The 21135-nt window shown below is 37.5% G+C and overlaps 2 protein-coding genes across 3 annotated transcripts in view; one reads left to right on the plus strand and one right to left on the minus strand.

Annotated features, from left to right (window-relative positions):
* Nucleotides 1-191: 191 nt before the first annotated feature.
* LOC144667109 (uncharacterized) lies at nucleotides 192-9281 on the plus strand. 2 transcript variants are annotated; one of them, XM_078528492.1, is made up of 3 exons: nucleotides 192-237; nucleotides 379-923; nucleotides 7173-9281. In XM_078528492.1, the coding sequence occupies exons 1-3, from the start codon at nucleotides 231-233 to the stop codon at nucleotides 7929-7931; spliced, it is 1311 nt and encodes a 436-aa protein (XP_078384618.1). In that variant the 5' UTR covers nucleotides 192-230; the 3' UTR covers nucleotides 7932-9281. The 2 variants fall into 2 exon arrangements, with proteins under 2 accessions (XP_078384618.1, XP_078384617.1); XM_078528491.1 differs by lacking the exon at nucleotides 192-237 and having other exon boundaries at nucleotides 253-923.
* A 5615-nt stretch (nucleotides 9282-14896) lies between these two features.
* The window catches only part of LOC144667101 (general transcription factor 3C polypeptide 1-like), an 80986-nt gene continuing 74747 nt past the window's right edge, over nucleotides 14897-21135 (minus strand). Inside the window, 7 exon segments of the mRNA XM_078528479.1 lie at nucleotides 14897-15301; nucleotides 16169-16253; nucleotides 16338-16400; nucleotides 17811-17940; nucleotides 18541-18893; nucleotides 19092-19169; nucleotides 20102-20191. Of these exon segments, the coding sequence (XP_078384605.1) occupies nucleotides 15198-15301; nucleotides 16169-16253; nucleotides 16338-16400; nucleotides 17811-17940; nucleotides 18541-18893; nucleotides 19092-19169; nucleotides 20102-20191 (903 nt within the window). The 3' untranslated portion in view covers nucleotides 14897-15197.

Here is a 21135-nt window from a genome sequence, read left to right on the forward strand (position 1 = left end):
AAAGACGAGCACAAACAGAACACCAGATCGTTCGGACCCGTTCGGATTCAAAGCCCCCAATTTTCCGTTTTTGCCGCCAAGACCTTACGCATGCGCAGACGTTATTCAGCTGTGTGTATTGTGTAAAGCTAAAGGGAACGAAGACCCTGGGTACGAGTGTCCTCCGCCGCCGGTTTGAACGTCGAAGGGCTCTGGGAACTAGTAGGACTAATGAAGGACTTTGACATCGGATGACTGGTGAGGTGACCTGTCTCTTACGAAATTTAACACATTTTAGTTTTCCCACAAATAAGCAGCTCTTTTATACTGGTCGCATTTGAGGTTCTGTACTACCTGTGATTTCTGATTGTTTCTATTTGATGTTTGAATCTTTTCAAGGAAGTGATTTCCAGACTTCAAAGATGGCGGACCTTGAAGCGGAGGCTGAACAATTTATTGGCGACGATGCCGACTTCAATTCAAAGAACAAAGACAAACCTCTCTTCAGTATGTTGACGAGAAAGAACCTTGGCATGTACTTACAATTTGTGTTTTTTGGAATTGGCTCTGTTCTTCCGATCTTTGTTATTTTCGCTGCAGTTGATTACTTCGACGACATTTTTCCTCACAAGCAGCCAGAGTTTGCGTTGAACGCGATCTACAATCCGCTATTGTTCTGCGGTTGTTTTGTTAACCTGGTTTGGGGCCGTGCTGCAAGTTTCAAATGGAGAATTATCAGTGGATTTTCAGTGATGGTCGTGTGTATGATGGGATTCATTGTTCTCGATCAGCTCGAGTTATGTGGTTCAACATGTCTAAAGAGTCACTACTGGTCTGTTTTGTTTGTGGCTGGTGTTCTTGGTTTAGCAGACGCCGTGTGCCAGTCTACCTTGTTTGGCCTGACCACTCACGCCTTGCCACCTTTATATACTCAAGGGCTCATGGTAAGTTGTTACTTTCTGGGAATTTTACAATGCAAGGAGCCTCATCACAGAATTTTAACTAAGTCATTTTCATTTTTTCCTGATTTTTAAATATTTTTGCTTTCAAATTAAAGGAGACCTCAAAGAAATAGTTTGAGATAGGTTAGGACTGAGAATGACAAGTTATGGTAAAAACCAAAAACAAAAATTGGCTACTTTTTTTTGTTTCGTTTCCTCAGAAACGATACGGTATTATTTTGGCTTCGATGTGAACTATTTACACAGTGGGGGCTACTATCCAATCAGAAGAACGGTCGTAACCACAAAGTAAATACGTTTGACCGAAGGCAATTAATTTCGTAAAAACATGTTCTTCAAATATCGGAAAGATGTTCTTCAGCATGATCAAAAAATATCGAGATTCGTTGCAAACAGAAATATCTGACGACTGCAATGGTTTTAAGTTTGATTAAAGCGATGTATTGTAAGAAAACTAGAGAAAGCTCTCGTAGCGTTTAATTGTTGAGTAAACATTCTAGCGATTTTCTGAAACGGAAGTAAATTGCCACCAATCAGTGTTTGCAAGCGCAAACAAAAACGGGATGACTTGTCGTGTTTGCTCGCACGGGGGGCTGCTATCCAATCACAAGAACAGTCGTAACCACAAAGTAAATACGTATGACCGATGGCAATTAATTTCGTAAAAACAGTCATGTTCTTCAAATATAGGAAATATATTCCTCAGCATGACCAAAAATATTGAAATTCGTTGCAAACAGAAATATCTAACAACTGCAATGGTTTTAAGTTTGATTCAAGCGATGTATTGTAAGAAAACTAGAGAAAGCTCTCGTAGCGTTTAATATTATTCTGAAACGGAAGTCAATTTCCGCCAACCAGTGTTTGCAAGCGCAAAGAAAAACGGGATGACTTGGCGTATCTCGTGTTTGCTCGCACGGTAGAGCTTAAGCCGTGCGCTACAAAGAGAAGTGCATATTTGCAGGTGACTTACAAAGTTAATTTCACTTCATGTAACAGAGGAATGTATAAATGTGGGAGATTGCCCTATATTCTATTTGTACAGGAAAATTCACGGCATCTTCGACGCCACAAACAGCGCGAATACACGCAAAATAGCGTGGGTTTTCGCGTGGATGTACCTGGAATTGCGTGATCAGTGTCACGTCGGCGTCGCAAAAACATTCCAGTCTGCACGGAAAGTTGAGAAGTTAATTCTGTTCAAAGTTTAAATTTTGTATGGACAGTATCGTATAGCAAGGTGTGCAACTGCCGTGTCGAACTAAATTCGTCTCCTTAGTTGATGTAACGCTCCACATTAACTACCGTTGCAACTGCTGGAGCAGATTTCTGGGATTAAATTAATGATATAAACATTATTTGGATTACTCAAAGCCATCGTGGTCTGATCGAAACTCCACAGTATCGCCAAAAATGCAAATCGTTATTATCAGTGTTACCATTGCAAGGCTGTTACACTGACAACAGAAGCAACTTGGCTGTGTCTTATTCTGTGGAGATAATTTTATATTTGCCGGGAGAGCGTGCAGCGCGGATCGAGCAAAATACAATCCTGGTATGACTATATATAGCATATAACATAAAACTTTCTTTAAACTTAAAGTTTGCTTAATTAAAAATCCTGGTTAAAAATCTGTGTATGGTAGCTTTTTACATTAATTTGCCCTGGTTGTTTACGTGTCTTTGTAAAGTGACAACAGGCATTTGATTTTGAAGAAATGGCTTCAAAACAGTGTGCTTATCTCTGTTCTTGTCGACCAGGGTTTTGGTTTGTCTTGAATTTGGCATTTATTTGATTTGAGCATGTGATCAACTCAGAGAAGTATATACCTCAAGCTTTTTGTCAAAAGGTAATAATTTCATCTACGATTAAAGTGTTGTTTTGCATTTTATCAGAGATCAGTAGTCACAAAACACTTTATTTATGGAACTGATTTATTTTAGGATTGTTTGTTTCAAAAAATAAACCATTTAAATTAATTGCATTACTCTGATATTGCATTTCACTCTTGTGGTTTGATGTTTCCCCACATTGATAGGAATATATTTAAATATTTTCTGTAAGTTATTTTTCCCGATTCATGTAACATTTAAAGTTATGCTATCAGGTGCCATTTTTAAGCAAAAAAGTGTTCTGCAGAAATAAAAAAAAAATCATTTTAATTTCCACTGGATGAGTAAAAACGATAAAGGCAAGCTCCCTTCACTTAACTTAATTTGGAGAGAAAGACACATGCTATTTCTATAAAGAGAAATATTTATGTGTTACTTGAGCTCTTGAAAGCCAAACTGCAGCAGGACGTAGGTTATGTCTCCTTTACATAAAATGGACAGTAGGTGTTAAATGGGAATTTAAGTTACTACTGAATATGAAGTTCTTTTTTTCATTCTTCACTCGTGCATAAATTCGGCAAATTCAACATACACTTGGACCTTCTCCAAATTAAAGTTAACCCCAAACCCACCTCTCCTGTTACACTATTCTCACCCTTCCGCAATCTGGAAACGAAACACTGTTTCTTTTTGAAATAGCTGCTTGTTCAAGATGTGGGTATCCATTATGTAGCCTGAATTTCAGACATCCCTCTGTGCTCGCCTGCTTGCCAGAATGGACGTTTGAACACATCTGGGCCTAATGCCGTCCGGTGACGTCACTACCGGAAAACCGGGTAGTGATTTTGATTGGCTTATTTAAAAATTATTTGCATAATATCATAGGTGACAAATTACTCCTTAATTTTGGCGCGAAATTTTAACGTTAATTTATAATTTCACATGTGAAATTATAAAATTGCCATGGCAACGTAGTTAGCGGCAAGATAGCGTTTGTAATAAAAGATGTTTTAAAGCTTAAACTTTGTACATTTTCGCTTGAATTTCATCTTAGCCAGCTAGCTTTGGCCATGCAATAAAACTTTTGATGATATTTTATATTTCAAAACATCAAAACGACTTCTAGACTTAAGCCAATATACATAAATGGCATTGAGCGGATTTTTGAGCGTTTTACACGGGCACCGTTTTTAGTTCATTCAAGACGAACTACGGTCATTATTTGAGAAATAATTGACGGTTGATTCATCTTTGAAACTTTTTGTCAACAGCAAAAAGGAATCTCTAAAAGGTTTTCTTCAAAGACTAAAAAACCTTGCGAACTTGAGCAAAATGTATGCTTTCAACTTTTCAAAGCTCTGAGTTCGCGATGCAATATATACCAGTCAAAAACCTATGATTGCAAGCGTAATTTGTCACCTACAGTGTGATATTAAAATGTAATCAAATGGTATACTCGTGAAATTAGGAAATAATTTCACTTGCATTTTGTCAAAATGCTAATAATTTCCCTTGCCTAAAGGCTCAGGAAATTATAAGCGTTTTGACAAAACGCACGTGAAATTATTTCCTAATTTATCTCGTCACCATTTGATTACCAATACTAATTATGTAACATTATTTTACCGCGCAAGGATTGTAATTTGAAAACGTTTGGAAAGAGTTCAAAAGAGTTCACCTTCCCAGAAATGAATTTATTAGTCATTTACCTTGAGTTTATTACTTTATTAGTTTACCTACGGATGAAGAATAGTAATGGAAATCGGTAGGTTTTAAGTTGGTGGCATTCGTCTCTTCGACATGCAGTGTTTTGCCAAATTTATATGTATTCTTGTTTTGTCAACAAACCCGCTCAACGTTTATGTCCTGCAGCCTCGATGAGCCAGTGATTTCTGAACTCAGTGCCCACAGTCAAGTAGTATATTTTTGTATTGAATTCCGTTTCTTGATGCCTCTGTAACCGTCTAAATTGATTCATTTAAGTACTTATGAGTGTGTTGTATTTGTCCGCTGCGTAACATATTATATTTTGATCGCTAGATAAAGCAAATCAGTTCAGATTAAATCGGTTCCGTAAAAGAATTAGCCTGCAGTCGATTAAAATCTCATTCATTTGTCTCAAGTTTCAATAGTTTACTATTAAAACAATTTTATACCCTGTAATCCTTTATTGAAGCGATTTTTCTTTCACAATTTCATGGCCTCGACAGAAACTTTTCCGCATGAATTAAAACGGCATTAGGCCCAGATGTGTTCAGACGTCCCTTCTGGTAAGCAGGCGAGCACAGACGGATGTCTGAAATTCAGGCCATCCTTGATGTAGCTCCTTTATGTCCTAACAATTGTACATTACAATCATGTGTGCTGTACAGTGTTATGTTTAAATTTCTAAAGGGAATATTTTAATTTCTAAAGGGAATACATTTTGCTGTGGGTGATGGAAACATCTTCCCAATCTTTTATCCATTAAAAGCGAGATACCATAGTTTCTCAGTTATAAGGCATACAGGTTTTTTTCAGGAAGTTTTTGCAAAAGTTGGGGTGCATTTTGCTAGTTTACAAGTTACTTCTGTTGGAAATGTAAAAAAAATTGAGGGTCACGGAATTCGTTTTCGAGATATCATATCTTAAAGAAGGCGCTTACATTGTATTTGGATAAATTTGATTTCGTCACTCGATATGACCACTGCGGCTTCTGGCAACAAAATATTTTAAATGAATTGATGCAGGCCAACTTCCTTTGTCTCAATTTATTTGAGTGGGTCTATTGAACAAATATATTTCACTTTTGAAGTCCCTTGGAGTAAACCTTGTCTTTAACAATTGGATTTGCAAACGTTCTAACAGCAAAATGCTGCAAAATTTACTGATTCGATCACCCACAGGAAGAGAAAATGAAAAAATAATAAACTTCTAACATTTGAATTTGGCTCATTTTTTTATCAATCAGTAGAGATTTATCCCAAATGGTTATTTACCCCCAAAAAAGGGGGTCATCGACCATTTAAGAGAGCAAACTGCAAGCAATTTTAACACAATGGCTAACCGCACTATATGTGTTTGGAAAGATTTCTGGACCGCTGGATGAATTACGTGCACAGTAAGGATGCGCATGAACAATAAACGTGAACGTCCTTAAAACAAGAAAAATGAAAACCCTTACGGTAATGTTGATCATTGACTTTTAAAATATTTTTAATGTTTCTCTTGAACAAGAAACAGCATGCTTCATCGTGAAGTTTATTATTGCATATTGACCAGTATTAGTAACAACTTCTTATGTCAGCATTTTATTGAAACAGACAAAGAAAATCAAGCATAGTCATTTTAAACAAACCTTTATAATCATAGGAAGTTTAAAGTAACTTTAAAAGGCAAGGAAAAGACCAACAAAGCGCTAGAATCTTTGAAAACCATTCGATAAACAAAGTATGAAGCATGCTTAAGAACTTGGTAACCAAGCTACAAACTCAGTACAGATTTACCCATGAGGAATCTGGCAAATTATTATTACTGCCTACTTGCTGTGAATGCTTTCTTTTGTCTAGAAAAGGAAATCATCCGCTAAACATCCATTTTATTTAACTGCAAAGATCATGACTTGACAAAGTTTCCTCACGAAAATTAACGAGCCCATTAAAGGGCTCAGCTTAAAATTTTACTTTTTTGATCAGCTGTACAAACACAGATGATGCAGAGAAACTCTACAAAAACGTTAGCTCTTTGCCATGAACAATGTTTATTATATGTAAGTAAATTTGATTTGGAAAATTGCCTTCTGTGGTAATGGTTAGAATAATGATCACCAGGTTAATGTTTGACCTGCTAAACAAGCATGCTTGTTTAGAAGGTCAAACATTAACCTGGTGATCATTATTTTAACCATGAATGAATTTTATGAAATATGCATATTTCATAAAACTCATAGCTGTTGGTTTGACATGTGTTTGAGGGCCTCTTCATATGAGCCAGGTTAGCAGGATAGCCGGGGGGGGGGGGGATTTTGTCTTCTGTTCATATTAGCTTGGTTATTGAAATGAAAAGTTGAAACAGGATCATGCAGGTGAAAATTTGAACAAACAAGCCATACCATTTGACCTACTGAGCACTCATCATACATGTAAATATAGCATTTATATAGATGCATGGAACATCTTGAAAAATTTAGACTTATTTTTTTAAGTTGTAATCCATTTCTTTCCTAGCCATCTGCAGCCAAAGATGCTTGTTAATAGTTTCAGTGCCATGTTATAACAATTGTTAATAAACTGGACCATGATGTTTAGGTTTCTTATGACGCAAGCCCCATTAAACTTACAATGAGGCTTGTGTTTGCATTGAACTTAACATTTGTGACATTGCAGGTAGATAATGTTGTTTGTGTCATTATTTCAACAGCTTGGTGTGGGCTTATGTGGTCTACTGATGACAATCTTAAGAGTGCTGACCAAGACTACCACCAAGAATCTTCATGTCTCAAGCTATTACTACTTTGGAACAGCAGCCATGTTTATTGTGTTGGTGATAGCTGTTTATTTCCATCTTAGCAGAGGTAATGCATTCCAGCGTTACTACTTGCGAGCTCCACGAAGTGGTGTTGACACCGATTGGAAACATCCTTTTCAGCGGTTTGCATTTTTCACTGGTGAAGCTTTAAGGGTACTACGATACAAACATGTCTTCTGTCACTGTTTTCTACTAACATTGGTTACTGCTCAACAGTATGTTGTTATGCCGTCAGTGGTTACTATGGCAATAGACTTCCTAGGTAGTGGTTGGTTCCCGGTGTTGTTGATTCTAGTTTACAATATTGGTGACGTTCTTGGCCGAGGGCCATTAGCTATGTACTATGTGTATTCTCTGCGTTGGGCATGGCTATCCACTTTGGTACGATTCTTAATTATCATTGGCATTTGTCTGAGTGTACCACCTCATATGATGAGTGACAGGCCTGCCTGGATGGCGACATTTGTGGCAATACTTGGTCTTTCAACTGGTCATCTGACAACGTCTCTGATCTCCTATGCTTCCTCTGAAGTGCCTGGTAGAGCTAAGGAGACTGTGGGATACTTGAGTGTGTTAAGCATAACACTTGGCATGGCTGGTGGAAGTGCTGCTAGCTACTGCATTAAAGCTCTCTTGGACAGGACTGCTTAATCAAATAATGACTTGAGATTTATCATTCCTCATGGATGGAATGGACAAGTGAATTATTTCAAAGGTCTTAAAAACCAACAGTGCAAAATATGTTCTGTATACATGTAAATTACTTGATAAAATAATGCCTGTAAAGGCCATAATCATGCAACAAGAACAGTGGAAAGTCGGGAAATCAATTGTCTGCCCAAACTGTCAACAAATTTACCTGTACTTTGAACTCAGTGCAGAAAGTGCAATTTTTGCATTTTAATTCTATTATTATTATTTTTTTTTTTGGGGGGGGGGGGGGAATACATTGATAGGGCTTTAATAAGGGAGGGGCTTTAATAAAAGCAGAGGCATTAATTTTGTTTTAGTAAGTCTGACAATATTTCTTCATTCGTTTTTAGTTAACCTTTTTTCTAGACATACCTGTTTTCATCAGTTATTTTCTAGATTTGCCTTCATGCTTTCCAGCCCTGCCAAATTAATGACCTATTTATAGTAAGGTACAGTTGAACCTACCTTAGAAAGCCACCAAAAATGTCAAGCCTGGTTTGTCACTTATGGGTGCTGGATATTTGCGAGAGATTTGATTATAGGGTGTATTAATTTATGCTCAGATGTGTGCAAAACCACTGTTTTAAAATGACTGATTGAGTTACATGTGACTTAGTATGCATGAATCTCAGCGACGAATGATAGTAGCAATTTTCTGTTTCATGAAATCAGGACTGGTAACTAGCTACAGAAATAAATGTTATGCAAACAGAGATCGAGTTAACAAGAAATCGCCGCAAATAACATGAAGCAAAATACTCCTGGAAAGTATTGTGTAACGGAAAATGCAACTTTGGTTGAACAATCATTCAACACAGAAGTTGTCAGCTACTTTTGTTTAAGTTAGTTTTTTGACAACTTTCCTAAAAAAAATTTTAAGACCCCCTTGGGAAACCTCATCGCTTCTGCATATGCCGTTTATTTTAGTGGTAGGCTAGCTCGATTTTTTGCTGTAGTGTGATCACATCACATGCCAAGCAGTTGCTTAAAAGTTTTCAAACCGTTAATCCTAAACTTTGTTTCTTTCCCCTTATGAGAGATGGTTGCTTACAAGAGCTTCTGACAAGAATGTTTGATGTGGAAACATTTGGTATTTTGTCAAACTAGTCACTGAAGGGAAGTGATTGCTTACAAGGAGGGAGGTTCAACTGTATCTCAATTTAGTAGCACAATTTTAAGATAATGTGAATTGCTAGAAAGATGCCATACTGTGGAAGTCATGGATTTTTAAGAAAATAATATTTCACGCTCTTAAAACAACTGTGAAGTTTATATGATGTACATTACTTGATGGCGTTTGGAAGAGTTCAATTCGCTTTTTCACGATCCCATAATACATCTTGTTCTATTTAAATAACCCCCCAAAATTTTTGCATAAGCATTGTTTTCAATTTCTCTTGGGATTTACAGTGACGTGCAATCGTCCCCAGAGAAATTGAAAACAATGCTTATGCAAAAATTTTGGGGGGTTATTTAAATAGAACAAGATGTATTATGGGATCGTGAAAAAAGCGAATTCAAAGACTTTTAACCTAAGCCAGAATCAAGGGTAGACATTCATGCAATTACATCAAAGTCTTAAAAACACTGCGTTGTGTTTGTTTCAGGATAGTGGCCATATGCTATTAGAGCCTGCAAATTGTTGTAGGACATAACAGTGTTTGCTGGTCTACAACATTATGCAGTCAATCCGAGCGTGTGTTATATTAACAAAATTTCATATATTTAAAGAAATGATATAATATATAGAATTGTACAAATATAACTAAATATCTTGTATAAATGTCACTATTTCTGGCAATTTAACTGTTCTAATTACCAATAAATTATGATGTCTTATTAATGTTACATGTATTAGGATGTAACAAGAAGTTTTAAGACAGCCTATAACTGGGCAGTTACACCACTTCTTTGGCTAGAAAGGCACGGCGCCACTCAATAAAAATCTTAAGAAAAGCAGTCCCTTGAGAACTCATAAGTCTGTGGTTTGCATGAGTCGGAGCGATTTAGCGCGATTGCAGCGAGTTATAGTTCCATTGCCTTCCTCGTGTGACCTTTATTCAGCGTTGTATGAGTGTTGTAATTTGAGCGTCACGGCGGCCGTTGCGTAACAGCGAAATTTAATATAAGGATTTGTATGGGAGATAACGATGCCTGCTTTAATTGGCATGCAATGCGTGCAGAAGCGATGACGTTTCACAAGGGCGGAGGGGGGGGGGGACAACGGAAATTTGTCATTAACGTAAATAAAAGTAGCCAACACCTTGTGCGTGAAAAAGACTTTTATCCAACTGCAGCTTACATTAATTAAACATAAGAAGCAATATATACTGATGATGATCGAACAGATCGAAAACGTTTCGCATCAATTTTAACAGCTTTTACCTTAAGTTTTATTTTTTAAATAAGCAATGCAGTCATGACTTGGTACACCATCCAGTTCATTAATTTATTCGAGTCGTAAGACTCGAATAAGCGAGCCTTTTAGGCCGCGAAGCGGCCGCGCGAGCGACGAAGTCGCGAGATCGAAAGGACTTTATTGAAAGTCTAGAGGATTTTCGATTGCAGCGAAGTTTGACAATCTTTAATAAAACTATCTAATTTGCTTCACTTATCGCAACAATAACTGGTTAAAAAGTGAAAAGGATTTTACCCGGGGCACTCTTGATAAAGCTCGTAATCGTTCTTGATATTCCGAACGGAGAAACAAAGAGCAGGGATGGCGCAGTGGTGAGAGCGCTCGCCTCCCACCAATGTGGCCCGGGTTTGATTCCGGCCCGGTGTCATATGTGGGTTGCGTTGTTGGTTCTCGTACTTGCTCCGAGGGTAACCTGTGATCAGGCGTTATTTTTCTCGCGGCGGAGGAGTCAACGAAGAAAAAAGAAAGCCTGATTACTCCGAGGGTTTTTCTTCGGGTTTTCCGGTTTTCCACCCTCCACAAAAACCAACACTTCCAAATTCCAATTCGATCGGGAATGCACGGCCTCACAAGCGCATAGCTTAATTCTTACCGTGTCTAAATAAATTCAATTGTTAATAATAAACGAACCCGTCGTGCGATGGCAATTAGCGATTTCTGACGTCATCGCCTAAAAATGTGAACTACAGTAGAACCCCGGTAACTCGAACTCGGATAACTCGAACAATCCCGCTAACTCGAACTAACTTCCATTTCCCATGGATTTGACCCACTTTTCAGTCATTTTTACTAGGTTAACTCGAACTCAGATACAGACCCGAACTCGAACTCAGATAAACACCCCGTTAATACGGACAATTTGGCATGTCCCCTTGGTGTCCGTATTAACGGAGTGTTTAATCGATATACAAGAAATAAAACGCATTTCAACATCAACCGAAGGTGTTCTATAAAGTTTCCTTTGTAACTGAAACTCTAACCGTAAAATAGTCTATTCTGAAAAAGTCGGTAATTTAACGTTGCACGAAAGCTTTTATCTTGCGACACAAGACCAGGCGGACTGCCAAAGATGCGACAAAACCTTTGCAAGTCACGCTATTAAGCTACTCTTTTTAAGTAAAATGGTTTTTACTCATCGAATTCTGTCATTATTTGCCAAGGGTAAAGTTAGCAAATAACCGTGACAATGAAAATTTACAGTGCAGAGACAATGTCCGTAAAGCGGGGTTGACACTGTATGACAGTTTATCACCCGGGACACGGAAAAGTGTCCGTTGTCCGTGTTAACGGGTGTTCGTATTAAGCGGGTTAATTTAAGAGAAATGTACGAGGTTTTCGTCGGGACCAACGAAACTGTCCGTAATTCCGGGGTGTCCGTAAAGCGGGGTTCCACTATAACTCGAAAACTGCCGCTAACTCGAACTAAATTTCGTTTCCCTTGATCAAAATTTGGGTCAAATCTACCCCGATAACTCGAATTCCAGTTCTTGCAACTCGCCACGGTTGCCCATTGATTAGAGCAACGAAAAGATCGCGTGTTTAACAGCCATTTTCCACGCTTACATAGGCGTACGAGGCGGGGGGCGAGGGGGGCTGCAGCCCCCCCCAGTGCCAATTTTTTTTTTCGGACAAAATGATAAGAATTCGGGCAACAAGCCTAGAGAAAAAAATCTAAAATAAGCCGAAAAGTCTAGTCAACATTGCGTTCAAAACCAGTTACATCAACAGGAAAAGTATTGGAAATATACCGAACGTTGTGGTTCAAAAGTCCAAATTTCTAATTTATCTGCTTTCGTTTCTTCTCGCAAATTGCTATAATCATGTTCGATTTTTCTCGCAAATTCTGCGTGACCCCTCAGTTCGATTCAGTTGCAATCAGCTTTTCCATAACTTGTGTTTAGTTCTCAGGGCTAGCTTAAAACTTTCAACGAAATGTTTTAAAACCCATTGTTCCGTTAATGTTTTAGACGCTTTTGTTTTAATTTCAAATAAGGGGAAAAACAATGTAAATTGGCACCCCAAAATTAATTTAATTTTTGCTGAACTAGAGTGAATAAATAAAATATTTCCCTCATCAGTCTCGGACAACGCCACGAAATTAATTAAAGAACTTAAGCAAGCAAGCAAATTTGTACACAACTATTTCAATGCACGTTTTATTTTCCATTTTATATGCCCCTTTATTCGGCTTTCAATCCATGCCATTTTTTTTTTTCGGGCAAATAGGTCTCCGCCCCCCCAGGACCGAAGGTGCCCGTACGCCTATGCACGCTTATCATACGAATTTATGATCGTGGTAGAGTTTCTGACGAGATTTGCACTGTACTGTATACTGAAGTGCTGAAAAATCAGTACACTATCAATTATTAACTTAGAAAATTCAAATTTCAATCGACCCCGATAACTCGAAACCCCGCTAACTCGAACTGTTTTTCGTTTCCCTTCAGGGTTCGAGTTAACGGGGTTCCACTGTTGTTGTTTTTTTAAATGAAAAACCCTTCCACTATAACTCACTGGAATCGCGCCAAATCGCTCCAAAAACCACATAGGAGAAAGAACAACAGACAGAGGACTTTAGGTACGGTTTTTCATTAAAAACTAGTTCGCATTTCTAAATTAAAGCAGGAATCGTAATTTCCCATACAAATCCTTATAATTTCGCTGTTACGCGTCGTTTTGTAGGCGCTACCCTATCTTCTGTTTTCGTTTTAGACCAGTGGGTCTTCGTTTTAGACCAGTGGGTCTTCGTTTTAGACTATTGGGTCTTCGTTTTAGACCAGTGGGTCTTCGTTTTAGACCAGTGGGTCTTCGTTTTATACTATTGGGTCTTCGTTTTAGACCAGTGGGTCTTCGTTTTAGACTATTAGGTCTTCGGTTTAGACCAGTGGGTCTTCATTTTAGACCAGTGGGTTTTCGTTTTAGACTATTGTGTCTTCGTTTTAGACCAGTGGGTCTTCGTTTTAGACTATTGGGTCTTCGGTTTAGACCAGTGGGTCTTCGTTTTATACTATTGGGTCTTCATTTTAGACCAGTGGGTTTTCGTTTTAGACTATTAGGTCTTCGTTTTAGACCAGTGGGTCTTCGTTTTATACTATTGGGTCTTCGTTTTAGACCAGTGGGTCTTCGTTTTAGACTATTAGGTCTTCGGTTTAGACCAGTGGGTCTTCGTTTTATACTATTGGGTCTTCATTTTAGACCAGTGGGTTTTCGTTTTAGACTATTAGGTCTTCGTTTTAGACCAGTGGGTCTTCGTTTTATACTATTGGGTCTTCATTTTAGACCAGTGGGTCTTCGCTTTAGACTATTAGGTCTTCGTTTTAGACCAGTGGGTCTTCATTTTAGACCAGTGGGTTTTCGTTTTAGACTATTGTGTCTTCGTTTTAGACCAGTGGGTCTTCGTTTTAGACTATTGGGTCTTCGTGGGTCTTCGTTTTAGACTATTGGGTCTTCGTTTTAGACCAGTGGGTCTTCGTTTTAAACCACAGGGTCTTCGGTTCTTCGGTCTTCGTTCTAGACAAAAAGGTGACATCAGGTAAGATTTAAAGTTTTGTTATAACTTTTCAATGGTTGTTACATGCATGTAAGACGGTATGCAAACGTGGAGACAGGGTCGGCGTATCGGTCAGCATAATGCAGAATGACCCTTGAGCCTCGTTTGTATGCCAAACCGATGAAAACTGCGAACTTCCAAATGCACTGACAGCTACTCGATTCCAAGCCAAGAGGCCACAATGGAAGTTAGTGTATGCTGAATGGCCTGACAGCTACTCGATTCCAAGCCAAGAGGCCGCCTTGATTGCTGAGGTAGTCTGTGAACTTCCTTATCACTTCGGTGCCGCCTACAGGAAACAATTTGCTGTGTGAAAGTGGTGGGTTGAACAGCGTCGGTTCGTTTCTTCACAAGTGTGAATAAAATCTTAACAAGAGTTTGAGTTCAAAGCGTCGGTTTGTGTTTTAACAAGTATGAATAAAAAGTTCAATAAGATCTCATTTTGAAGCGTTGGTTCGCGTCTTTATAAGTATGAATAATAAGTTATGCGGGGTTTAATTTCACGTTCATAGCGTTGGTTAGTTTCAGGCGCGGAAACCTGACCTGACGAGTACAAATTTGACGCTACCTACTCCCCCAGTGTAGCTAAATTGTCATACCGACAATCTTCCGATTAGTCACGAGCTTTTCCGTTTAGCTTCGACCAAAGTCGCTTAGCGCAGCCAAGAACAAAAGGACTATTGGTAAGTGCTTAATCTAAAAAGTTGAAACACAACAATAGACCATTACTTGATACGACCAGAAAAGTGCTGTCAGATGTGTGAAGTCAAAGCCAAAAGATCAATAATGGAAGCATTGTCAATATAATGTGGTGGTCCTTAGAACGCAAGGTAATACTTTATAAGCTCATTTTTTTTGTCCTGGTTGTGAAAGATTACCCATTACTTATTTTACGTACAGCTAGAACAGAAGGTTTTTATTTCCTTGATTGTAGTCGAAACACTATGAATGCCATTTAACTACCAAATATTTTTTATTTCAAGCAGCTTAATTAATAAATATTCTTTGGATCGATAGAAAGTAAAGTAGTTGTCGACAGGAAACAAACTCAGCATGAACTGTTTCTCGCTTGTCCCCAGTCCTCTCTTGTGATTCGAGTAATTATTACCCGCATTTTCTTTGCCGATCAATACCCGTTGGAAAAAGGTAAATAATACTCTGGAAAAACGTTTAATACAACCATTATTTGTTCATGAAATAAATAAGTCAAGGTTGTGGCAATGTTATCAAGCAAGATATCAACTGACATGACATGTCAAACAGGGAAAGATGGCGTCACATATCCAGTCAACTTGCTTGTGGCCAATTTTATTATGCAGTCAACTGTTGGAGTGTAGAAAGTCATGGTTTCATCTGGCTCTGCGAGATAATAAAAAAGTTCATTATTTATTTATATTTTATTTCTTTATTAATTGATTTCTTCGTTTTAATTTAAAAAAGCTAATGCTAAAAGTCTTACTCCGACGACTAACACACACTGCTAAAGCTTACCCCCGGTTTCTGTATCATAGAAAGCATGTTACTATTTCCCCTGAAATGGATATTAGTCATCCTCGTTGGAGAGAAGCAACATACGAGTTGACAGCCCTGCCCTGACATTAAACATTTTTCAGATACAAAGAATGCTGAAAAAGTTCACAGTTATTTAGTCCTATGAGGTGTAATTAATTGCATGTAACAATGCAACAAAGTTCATTAAGACAATTTCTTTATGAGAAAGAGAAATAGGAACAAGAGCTCCAGATGTCTGCAGAGTCACACTAGCACGATTACCAGAACATTACTGTCTAACAAAACAATTTGATTGAGTGCACTGACAAGTCCCCGCGGGGAGGGGGCGACCAATCTGGGCGTGATGCAAGCTTTTTTTGACCCCTAAAAGATACCAAAATACTAAAAATAGAATTTATATTTGTATATATCTTCGTGTGCAACCCTAAACGAAACTTTGACGGCTAAATATATAGGCAATTTGCCTGGACAGCCTGAGTGAGTACAAAAATCCTAAATTGACACGCCTAGCGAGACGACGAGCCTCTTTCATATGGGAACCTCCTCAGGCAGGAAGGCCGTGACGGAAACATGAAAAACTTAAATTATAAAGTTGGACGAGAAAAAGTAAGTTAAAAAACAGATAATCATCGATTCAACCTCCTGATAAACCAACAAGTTTTCAGAACTGACATAAGAGAGAAATGTATGAGTTGTGCAGTGATCATCACTTACCGTGTGGTTTACATGTGGAGAATAGAGACACTTTGCCTGGTACTTTACGAACGTGTTTAACAATACAGCCATCCAAAATAAGGCTCTGAAACAGCAACAACACTATGTCAACAGATCACTATTCACTCTACAAGTCAGCAAGTGTACAGTAAAATGGCTGCTAACTTACATCAAGTATATCCTCTAATGCTACTGGCCGCAAGGCTTCAAAGAAATGCTTTGTAACTTGGCTCTGCAAACAAAATAAAATTCCTAATTGAATAAAAACATACACAGTTGTCCATATTTCTTACATTTGTAATATAAACTATTAACAAAACATACTATTGTTCGTAATTGGCATAGAAATGCTCGCGAGAGCAATTAAAAATGATACCTGCTGGTATTACCAGCATAAAAGGCATCACTGTAGGTGAAAAAGAAATCAAAGTCTCTCTATATGCAGATGGTACCACTGTTTTTGTTCGTGACCTTGATTCTGTTGACCACTTGCTAACTCTACTTGATAAGTTCAAAACCCACTCCGGCTTAGAAATTAACACCACAAAGTCTGAGGGAATGTGGCTTGGTCGATGGAAAAATGAAACCGAAACTCCCTTCGGCTTTCGCTGGCCGCGGGACCCAATAAAAGCTCTTCGTATTTTCTTTTCGTATGACACAAATAAAACTAACGAGTTAAACTTTGGAGAGAAAATCAGAAACTTAGAAAAGACCCTTGGTTGGAAAAGTTGTTGGAAAACCCAGTTGGAAAAGAAGAAATTTAACACTTTACGGAAAAATAAACATTGTTAAAACTTTCGGACTTTCTAAATTAATTAATCTAAATTAATTTCTAAATTAATTAATCTACAATGCGTCTGTTCTTGTTATCCCAGAAAAATTTATCAAAGAAATCGAAAAATTAATTTTTAACTTTATTTGGGATGGAAAACCCGCAAAGATAAAAAAACAACTATCATTGGCGAGAAAAAACACGGCGGACTCAAGATGACTGATTTTGATATTATGAATAATGCTTTAAAGGTTGCCTGGATACCTCGTTTGCAAACCAGAACTGATGCATCCTGGCAGATTATCCCTGAGATCGCGTTGGAAAATTATGGAGGACTGTTTTTTCTGACACGCTGCAACTATGACATCAATTCTCTGCAACTTAACCGCCTACCAAGTTTCTATTGCGAATTTTTAAAACATTGGCAAAGCACAAAACAAGCTTTTGAAAACGACACATTTCCACACAATGAAATAATCTGGAACAACTGCAACATAAAAATCGAAGGTAAAACACTTTTTTATAAAAACTGGTTCGAAAGAAATATTCTACGTATTGACGACCTTCTTCATAACGACGGTAATTTCCTTTCTTTTAATCAATTCTCCGAAAACTTTCATCTTGAAACACCTTTCACTTTGTATTTGGGATTGATAAATTCCATTCCGACTAATTGGAAACTAGCATCTGTTCATTGAACACCAACAATCCATTTTGACTTCAATTCTGGTTGGAGAAGATCAGTGAGCAGACTTGATAATGTTGTCAACAAGTTTAAATCAAGAACAAAAACAGTGTGATCTCTGGTAAAAATTTTACTACCTTTTCACACTCAAATATGTCTATGAAGATAAATTTATTCTTCCTTACCAGTGAAATTCCAGGATTGCCTAGAATCAACATGAGAACCATCTCTCTGAACATGCGCAGTAGCTGCTGACTGGTATTACCATCAATAGTGATCCATGGACGGCAAATTACAGAACACTGCTCATAATTCCTGCCAAAAAAATAATTAGGATGCAATTAAACAGGAGTGTGAGAGCAAATCGCATGGAATCCAAAAGCTAAAGCCCCCCTCTCTTTTAGACCCTACTTCCCTAGATGGTAAATCGGCACATTTAATAAACGAAAAACGCGATTTACGTTACGATAGCAATTCAATATATTTTAACTTCTTTCAATAGATAATTGTCTGACTGCGCTTTACTGAACTGTGCAGCTAAAAGGTAGAGAGATAAATGAAATTTTCGCTTTCTTTTTCGGTTTTACTGAGCATAAGTCCTTTCTTATTATCTATGTCTATTTTGTTATGCAATCTACAATGCGAAATCTGTTCCTTCAGGCCTAAATACGGCCTGAAATTTCCCACGATACCCCTTTTCTCTCAATCCAATTTCGTATACTTTCATATACCGCAAATCGGTAACATACATTACAGCCTCACCTTCAAATTAGCAATCGTGTATCAAATATGCAGAGATTTAGTGATCGCTTCCTCTCACAATACCGTGTGTAACCATGACAAAGTCAAGTGTTACACTCGATAAAAAAATACAAATCTAAGACAAGGCCTTGGTAATAGTTCTTGATTTCATACCTAACTTTGTATTTCTTTCCTCCACTTTTTCGGCTCTTCTCCTCTTTAGAAGGTGAGTCATGAGTTGCCTCAGAAGTTGAACTAGTATGACTGGTTGGTCCTGTTCTGTATTCAAAGGAACTGGTTTCCACATCTGAAGAAGTACACTGATTGGTCGCTTGCATGGCATTGGTAGAGCTAGTCTGATTTGTTTGTCTGTCTGTTGCTGTTTCTTTCAGTGCATTTTGCTCTTTCTCGCCCACTTCTTGCTGTTTTGACGAGTCACTGACCACTGGCAAAGCATCACAAGCAGTTAAGACATCTTTGTCAGGTTTAGATGCTTTCTTTAGAATCTGCTGAGGATCATCCTTAGGCTAAAATAAAATAAGATTGCAAAAATACTTTTACCAAGATAACACTTTCACCCATTAAACAACTATAAAAGCTAAATTTGAATATCTGGACAGTTGTAAAAACGCTCAAAACTTCAAGTGGGAAGTTGTAGAATTAACTCAAGCAAGGAAGCAACCCTTAGTAAACTGGAACAAAAATACACATAACAAACAATGTACCTTGAGTATTGTCACACACCAGGGTTTCACAAAGCTGGCTGTCACAAGACAGCGCTTATTGGAACCAACTTTGTAAAGCTGAAACAAAGAACAGAATAATAACATGTCACAACTTTCGGAAAAACATGTTTTCTTTTTTGTGTGCTACACTTTTTGGAATGATTAGAATCAATAAAACTTTTTCAGTTGAAAGGAATTCATGTGTTAGTAATAAAACGACCATGTAAAATACACAATGCTAAATATAATGTGAACACATGACAACCAATAAAAGTTTGACCAGTTTTGGCCATCTGTTAGGGACAAAAAGTTTCAAATCAAAGGAAATCAACGAGTATAATGTGTTGGTTGGATGGAAGTATACACCTGAGTGAAGGCTAATATCCAGAGCAATAATGCTTTTCTTTCCTGGCTATTATCTCACCCTGTGACGGTCAGAAGATGCAGGTCAACTTTCTGACTGCAGCTAGTCATCAAACATGCACCTCAGTGAGATACAGCGCTCACAAACAAATTGTGTTCAAATCATTTGAAGACCCCTTTCAACCAAAATTTTGTTACCCTTTAAACGCAGACTACGTATGTTAAGATTATATGAAAAAGAATCTACAAAAACGTTCTTTATTTATTTATTTTTTTCATTTTTTTTTTTGTTCATTGTCGTTTATTACAAATATTAGTAACGAGTAAAGATATTGTTTCCCTACTCTGCGGAAAACGTTTTTTTTTTCAACAGACATTGTTTTAAATTGCAATAATAACATAACTATTGCAATACTAACATTACTGATGCAAAGAAATACTACCATTACTTACATTACCAGCATTAATTACGATACTAACATTTCTGAACTGGATTGTATATTAGACTTATTACCTATCCCCATTTCATGAATTGTTACTACACTAAGTTCCCCTTTCTTCTTGACAAGACTCGGTTTGATTCAGGTCTAATGTTCTTAATTATTCCATAGTTAATTGATGTTACTACTTGAACTTGTTGTACTTACCAGTTTTGCTTTACACATGAACTCCAAATGTTGCTCAAATAAATATTGTGACAAACTCAGTTCATGTTTATGGCTCTCATGAATTCTCTCCTGCAACACGATTGGCATTGATATAAAAATGGAAAACAAAAACAAAAAAATCTTTTAAGAAATTACTGTGCTTTCAGTTCCTCATTTCAATATCAAGGAATTAACATACTGACATGTGAAGGGACATATGCCTTCCGCATTTTATATTTTGTCTAACTCGATCTGGATGCAAGCCATTTTGAAAGTTTGCATGTGTTTTGGTTCAAATTCACCGTTGGTGCATGTATCGATTTGACATTTTAAGGTGTAGAATCGCTGTTTATTTTTACGAGTCTTGCAGATTTTGGTGAGCCCGAAGAGCAAGTCAAAGAAATACAAATGACTTTTTATCCAACAATTTATTTGCACCAAAATGCCGACTTTCCATCATTTGTTATTCTTTCAGCCGTCAGGAGGAATAAGAGGAAACGGAACTGGTGGAGTAGAATATTTTGAGATATCTGCACTCGTTTTTTGTACTCCACGAAGCGGAGTTGGATAAAAATCTGGTATTTTTCTTTGTTTTATATTCATTAACATATATCATACACCTAGACAAAGCAAATACCAAACTGCATAAGGGTGAAATTGAACAACAACATATACATTAACCAGTTAGTTTTCCTGTAAAATATGTGACAAGGTTTATCCTGACAATGATTTCAATGGAGATTTTACTAACATCAAACTTGGACAGGTCAAATATTATTATAGTTGGTAACTTTCAACAGGTGTTCACATGAATACAGTAGACTTTCTCGAACCTCTCGAAAACTCGAACCAAACATGGTGGTTTTCCTTTCCTCTGTCACCACTGTAATTTTACCCCAATTTCTCAAACTCCTCAATAATTTTCAAAACAATTTTTGTTTCCCTTGGAAGGTTCAAGAAATTGGCATTTCACTGTAAGACCGGTAAAAGACCGATAATGATACTGGTGCAACAATATCATTTTAGTAATGGAA

This window comes from Oculina patagonica, chromosome 10, assembly GCF_052425735.1.
Source record: "Oculina patagonica isolate OP01 chromosome 10, crgOcupat, whole genome shotgun sequence".
Lineage (NCBI taxonomy): Eukaryota > Metazoa > Cnidaria > Anthozoa > Scleractinia > Oculinidae > Oculina > Oculina patagonica.